The sequence below is a fragment of the Somniosus microcephalus genome, chromosome 11, assembly GCF_052327205.1.
Source record: "Somniosus microcephalus isolate GS21.2 chromosome 11, FLI_Smic_1.0, whole genome shotgun sequence".
Classification (NCBI taxonomy): Eukaryota; Metazoa; Chordata; class Chondrichthyes; order Squaliformes; family Somniosidae; genus Somniosus; species Somniosus microcephalus.
Genome location: NC_140997.1, coordinates 46,493,799 through 46,499,798, shown reverse-complemented (window position 1 = coordinate 46,499,798; position 6,000 = coordinate 46,493,799). Strand labels below are relative to the sequence as shown.

Genomic DNA, 6,000 nt, shown 5'->3' with positions numbered 1-6,000 from the left:
CTTGCTCCCAGAGGCTATAAGAAGCTGCAATACCACTCTTGGATGGGAAGTTCGGGTCGGATGCCTCCACTAACGTCACCAGGAGGGCATTACATGGTAAGTTAGCGCTACGCTACAAATCTCCAGCTCGCAGTGCGAATTTCTGCCCGGTGGCGCTGCGGCCATTTTCAGTGGCCATAAACCCAAGGTGACATCGGCAGGTTTCTGTCAATGTCCACTTTCTAGGCCGTTCTATTTCTCATCTTCCCATGCAGCCTCCATATGAAAAACATTTCTTACAAAATACTGGATAGATACAGATAGATATAGCTTAAAATAAACAGGACCTCTGAGATGTTAGTTATGGTTCAAGCACTGATTAATGATACCAGCCATGCATTTTTGTAACCTAAATACAGTTTAGTATTTGGGGGGAAATAAAGGTAACAAATTCTTAGGGGGAACTGGATTATTCTGCCTGGAGAGGGAAAGGTGAGTAGCACTTCCTCCAAGTTGTTCTGCATGACTGCATCTTATATTGACTAAACTACAGACTAAAGGAGTTTGGGGTCCATTTCCCTCAGTTATCAATTGAAGTGAGGTTAGTGGAGACTAAATTAGGGCAGCACAGAGCATTTTGGACAAGACATAAGCTGTAGTCCATTTTGGTCCCCAATGTCATCATAATTATTTCTTTGCATTTTTTTTAAAGGACAGTGATCAAATTGTACCAGGGTGCTAGCACTCAGGATCTCGAACAGAGAACAACCAAAACGCTGGCTGGTTGGAAGTTCATAGCCCTCCTTCCCTACAGGTCAATAAATATTATAGTGTTACTAATATTACTATTAATATTATTACTAATATCAACAAAAGGTATCTCAGTTTCCAAAGTGAGTGATGTTTGAGCTAAAGTCAGCCAGGAAATTTTGAACCACAAAAAGGAACAAAATATATGTTATGATGATGGAGAGAAGGTGAAGAGATTTAGGCCTAGAAATTCAGTTTGGGCCCGCCAGCTCGCTTGCGCCCAGAAGTTACCGCTGCGCGCGGAGCCACTTGCGCCCACTGGAAATTCAGTTTCAGCGCCCCACGTCGAAGCCGGCCGCTATTCAAGGGTTTCGGCGCCCCCGCTTGGGGCGCTGAAACTGAATATCGGCGCGCTAGGTGCCGCAGCGCCACCCGCTGCGGAGTGGCAGGCTGCGGTACTGCAGGCCTTCCTCCCTCTCTTAAGGGGGAGGTGCCTGCAACAGCGAGATCGCCGCTCGCTAGTGCCGGCAAATGAGCCCGGCACCACGGAGAAGTGTCGGGCTCCCGGAAAACAGCCGGCAATGCCGCGGGGGGGGGGGGGGCGGTGGTGGAGGAGGCCGGGGAAGGAGGTGCGGGCAGGTGGCCGCCGAAAAAGCGGCCGGCCGCACATCCGCCTTAACTCGCCCCACTAATGCTACAGTACGGCCCTGTTTTCTGATCGCTGTTTGCGGCCGCTGCGGAAGAGGCGGCCGCAACTCAATATGACGGTTGGGCCGGTAGCGGGGCGGTAGCGGGGCACTGCGCACACCGATGACGTCATCATTGGCGGTGCAGCGCTACTGGCTAACGCCGCCATTACCGCAGCGCTGAATATCGGCGAAAGCTCAGCAAGTGGCGCAAAAGCCCTCTTTGGGCGAAAACTGGGCGCAAAGCCTACTGAATTTCTAGCCCTTAATTCCTACAAAAGGGCACAGGCTATTTTTTTGCACATAAAACTGTAACAATTTGCTATTTGGTGGGGGCGGGAAGGGGGGAATTGTTTCTGTGTTTCCAGCCCACGTGAATCTTTTGATACCCTTGAGGGGACAGGAAAAATAGCTGAAGTAAAAAGTTCCCGTGGTTAAAAAAAAGTATTACATTTTGCCAATATTTTGAAGGAAAGTAGGCTAGACTTCTAGATTGTTTTGTTTGCATAAATCATTAGAAGATTAGAATATGGCACTAATTATAAATTTGAGAAAGTCATTTGAGATTTTTCTTAAAGTTCCCTTATCCCTAACTTATCTCAACTTATGCATTCTTTTAACAATCATAGACTCAGCTAAGAAAATAATAGAAATGTATTAATGGGTCCTAAAACTAATGTGGCTAAAAAGTCATTTTTTTCCAGAAAGGGTCTTAATGCATTGCAGAATACTTTCCCTCTTCATATCCTCCCTAATGACACTAGCTGGACCGTGCCAGTCTCTGGATAATGGTTTGGCGAGAACTCCCCCAATGGGCTGGATAGCCTGGGAACGCTTCAGATGCACCATAGATTGCAAGATGTACCCTGACACCTGCATTAGGTATGCATTTTAAGTATCATCTGGACATCAGTGAACTCAGTGACTTCTCTCTTTAAAAAGTGTTTCATACCAGCCACTGCGGGGTTATCTAAACTACGGTCTGTGAACCCATACATGACCCACAAACCCAGGCAACTGAGCTCTTATCTGTGTTTATGTTTCTAGCCCACTGATTCGCTCCATTTGACAATCATATACCAAGGGGTTTCAACTTGGTGCAGTTACCTCATTGGTGAATAAATCCCAAATCAGATTACCAGTATTAAAAGAAAGACTTGCATTTATAGAGTGCCTTTCATGATCTCCGCATGTCCCAAAGCGCTTTACAGCCAATTTTTTTGAAGCGTAGTCGCCGTTGTAATTTAGGAAACAGCTTGAGATATATGCAAATTCATGGGGACAATGAGTTAAACTTTATATGTGACCCTTGAGGCACCATGGTATACACCTAAACTGCCTACAAAGGCAAAAAGCTAAGATGTTCCTGGTTTAGTGGTTTCTGCCAGGCCTGAGATGAAGATTGTTTCTTCAACTTTCAAATCAGGTCTTGCTTAATTTCTCTCTTTTGTCTGTCTGTCTTTCTTTCTTTTGTCATTTGGTGTGGCTTAGTAGCAATTGACCTGTTCAATTTTGAACATGTTCATTACCTGTGTAAGACTTTAGGCCAAATGTTACTATTACCAAATAGCATAAGCTGCACAGTCCACTGTGTTGAATCCGTGAATCTTAAAGTATGGTGTTTTCCAATAACTAGACGGAGGCTGTACATTAACAATCAACAGGTGTTTACTGGAGGAGAGTAGTCTAAAGACTGACAGTACAGATGCCTGCTCAAGGCTTATATACAGGTGTGGTCACTGCCGGTACTACAGTATACAGGAGCTGTAAAAGTAGTTCTCTCTTAAAGGTACATACACTACAATTCCTCCCCTTTTAGATTAACAGTACCCATAACATTCAAATAACAGTTGACACTTTAACATGCACATTTAACTGAAATAGTCCATTTATAAATTCAGTCTTTGGGGCGGCTTCCTGATCCTTTCTGGATAGCGCCTTTCCTGAGTGTCTTGTTCTTGGTGCGGAGGCGATTCTGGCCCCCTTTCGTCGGTTAGTTCATCAGTTTCCGCTGCTACTGTTTCTGGGGTAGATGCTACCGGTATGTCGGGTTCATCCCCAGGTACGCGAGACATGGGGTTGACTCGTTCCTGTGACGCTAGGATCTGGCCGACGTGGCGTCTCACAATGTTCTCCCCGACATCCACTGTGTACATTAGTGGATGGAGACAAGTGGTTGGTGGTCAGTCAGCAAGGTGAACTTCTGCCCATGCAGATAGTGGTTGAATTTTTTTACTCCCCATACTAGGCTGAGGGCCTCCCTGTCAATCTGGGCGTAGTTGCGCTCGGCTGAGGTTAGTGACCGAGATGCAAAGGCTACTGGCCTCTCCAAGCCGTCTGGGAATTTGTGCGACAGCACCGCTCCAATACCATAGGGTGATGCATCACACGCCAACCGAATTGGTAGTGCTGGGTTGAAATGGGCCAACACCTCTTTTGATGTGATCAATTCTTTGCACTTCTGGAAAGCTCGTTTACATTCGTCATTCCACTTCCATGGTACCCCCGTTTGCAGTAGGGTGTTCAGTGGGTGTAATACTGTAGACAAATTTGGCAAGAACTTATAGTAGTAGTTCACCAGCCCGAGGAACGACCTCAGTTGTGACACATTTTCCGGTGCTGGAGCCTTGACTACTGCCTCAATCTTTTCAGGGGACTTATGTAACCCCTCTTCATCAATAACGTGGCCACAATACAAGATCTGCTTCTGGAAAAACTCGCACTTGTGGCAATTAGCTCGTAGCCCATATTCCTTCAATCTAGTGAGCACCTTCTCCAGGTTGGCGAGGTGATCACTGTCATTTTCGCCCGTGACCAGGATTTCGTCCAAATAACACTGGGTCCCTGGAATCCCTTGCAGGACTTGATCCATTGCCCTTTTCCAAATAGCCGGAGCCGATGCTACCCCGAACACCAGCCGGTTGTATTGGTAGAGACCTTTATGAGTGTTGATCGTGAGGTATTGTTTCGAGGCTTCTTCTACCTCCATTTGCAGGTACGCCTGGGCCAGATCAATCTTAGTGAAGCGTTTACCTCCAGATAGCGAGGCGAAAATATCCTCAATCCGTGGAAGCGGATATTGTACCGTGTGAAGGACTGGGTTCACGGTCACCTTAAAATCCCCACAGATGCGGACCTTCTTTGGTTCCCCAGGCGTATTACTCAACGACCTCTTCATTACAGGAACGATGGGTGTAGCCCACTCGCTCCAGTCCACTTTGGACAGTACTCCTGAACGTTCCAAACCTTCCAGCTCTGCTTCGACGGCTGGTCGGATCGCATAAGGCACTGGTCTGGCCTTAAAAAACTTTGGGCTTGCATTTTCCTCTATTTTAATCGTTGCTGTTATGCCTTTTAGTGTTCCGAGTCCCTCCTGGAACACTTCTTATTATGTCCGTGTATAATTGAGACACGGACTGCAGGAGTTGGTTATAACAGGTCTTTACTGAATGGAGGCAACCTGGAACTACTATGCAAATGTTATTACATAGGCTTATATACAGGGGTGGTCACTACTGGTACTGCAGTATACAGGGGCTGCAGAATATAGTTCCTTCTGCAAAGTACATACACTACAATTCCTCCCCTTTTAGCTAAACAGTACATAACATTCGATTAACAATGAAATAACATATTTACAATTACAGATGCTAGACACATTAGTTGAAGTTAAGCAATTATAAGTTCAGTCTTTGAGGAGGCTTCCTGATTCTGTCTGGATAACGCCTCTTTGGGGTATCAGGTTCTTCTGGCAAAGTTGAGTCAGAATCAGTGTCGTTGTTTGGTTCGTCTGCTTCCAATATCACCGATTCTGCGGTAGATGCAATTGGTACTTCGGTTTCATCGCCAGGTGTATCAGATCGTGGTGTGGAGTTGACGTTTCCCAGTGACTCTAGAATCTGGTCAGCATGGCGTCTTACAATGCTCTCTCCAACGTCCATGGTATACATTAGAGGTCCTTGCCGTGTACAGATCGTTCCTGGCTGCCATTTCTCTGTGCGGTAGTCCCGGGCCAAAACTGGTTGACCTATCTTAAAACTCCTGGTCGGCCTTTCATTCATATTCTGAAACTGCCTGTTCTCCACATCTCTTCTGATGTTTGGCTTAACCAAATCCAAGCGGCATCGTAGTCTTCGATTGAAGAACATCATGGCTGGAGTTTGGTTGGTAACCGCATGTGTCGCATTCCGGTAGGCAAACAAGAAGTTATCCACCTTGTGCTGTCGGGGTATATCTTCATTACACATTGCCTTGATAGCCTTCTTGAATGTTTGAACGAACCTCTCGGCTAATCCATTAGTGGCTGGATGATATGGGGCGGATGTGTAATGCTTAACACCATTGTTCTTTAAGAACCTCCGGAACTCTTCAGACACAAACTGTGGTCCATTGTCGGAGCAAATCTGTTCAGGCAGCCCATTTCTGGCGAATATGGTTCGTAAGACTGTGATAGTTTTTTCTGTGGTGGTTGAGGACATTTTTATTACCTCTGGCCACTTTGAATGTGCATCCACCGCAATTAAAAACATCGAGTCCATAAATGGACCAGCAAAATCAATGTGCACCCTTTGCCATGGAGATGAGG

General features: G+C 46.1%; 1 protein-coding gene across 1 annotated transcript in view; it reads left to right on the top strand.

Annotated features, from left to right (window-relative positions):
• The first annotated feature begins 702 nt into the window (after positions 1-702).
• LOC147110542 (alpha-N-acetylgalactosaminidase-like) overlaps positions 703-6,000 on the top strand; it is a 45,191-nt gene continuing 39,893 nt past the window's right edge. The window contains exons 1-2 of the mRNA XM_086000606.1: positions 703-793; positions 2,120-2,297. Of these exons, the coding sequence (XP_085856732.1) occupies positions 2,131-2,297 (167 nt within the window). The 5' untranslated portion in view covers positions 703-793; positions 2,120-2,130. The remainder of the gene's footprint in view (positions 794-2,119; positions 2,298-6,000) is intronic.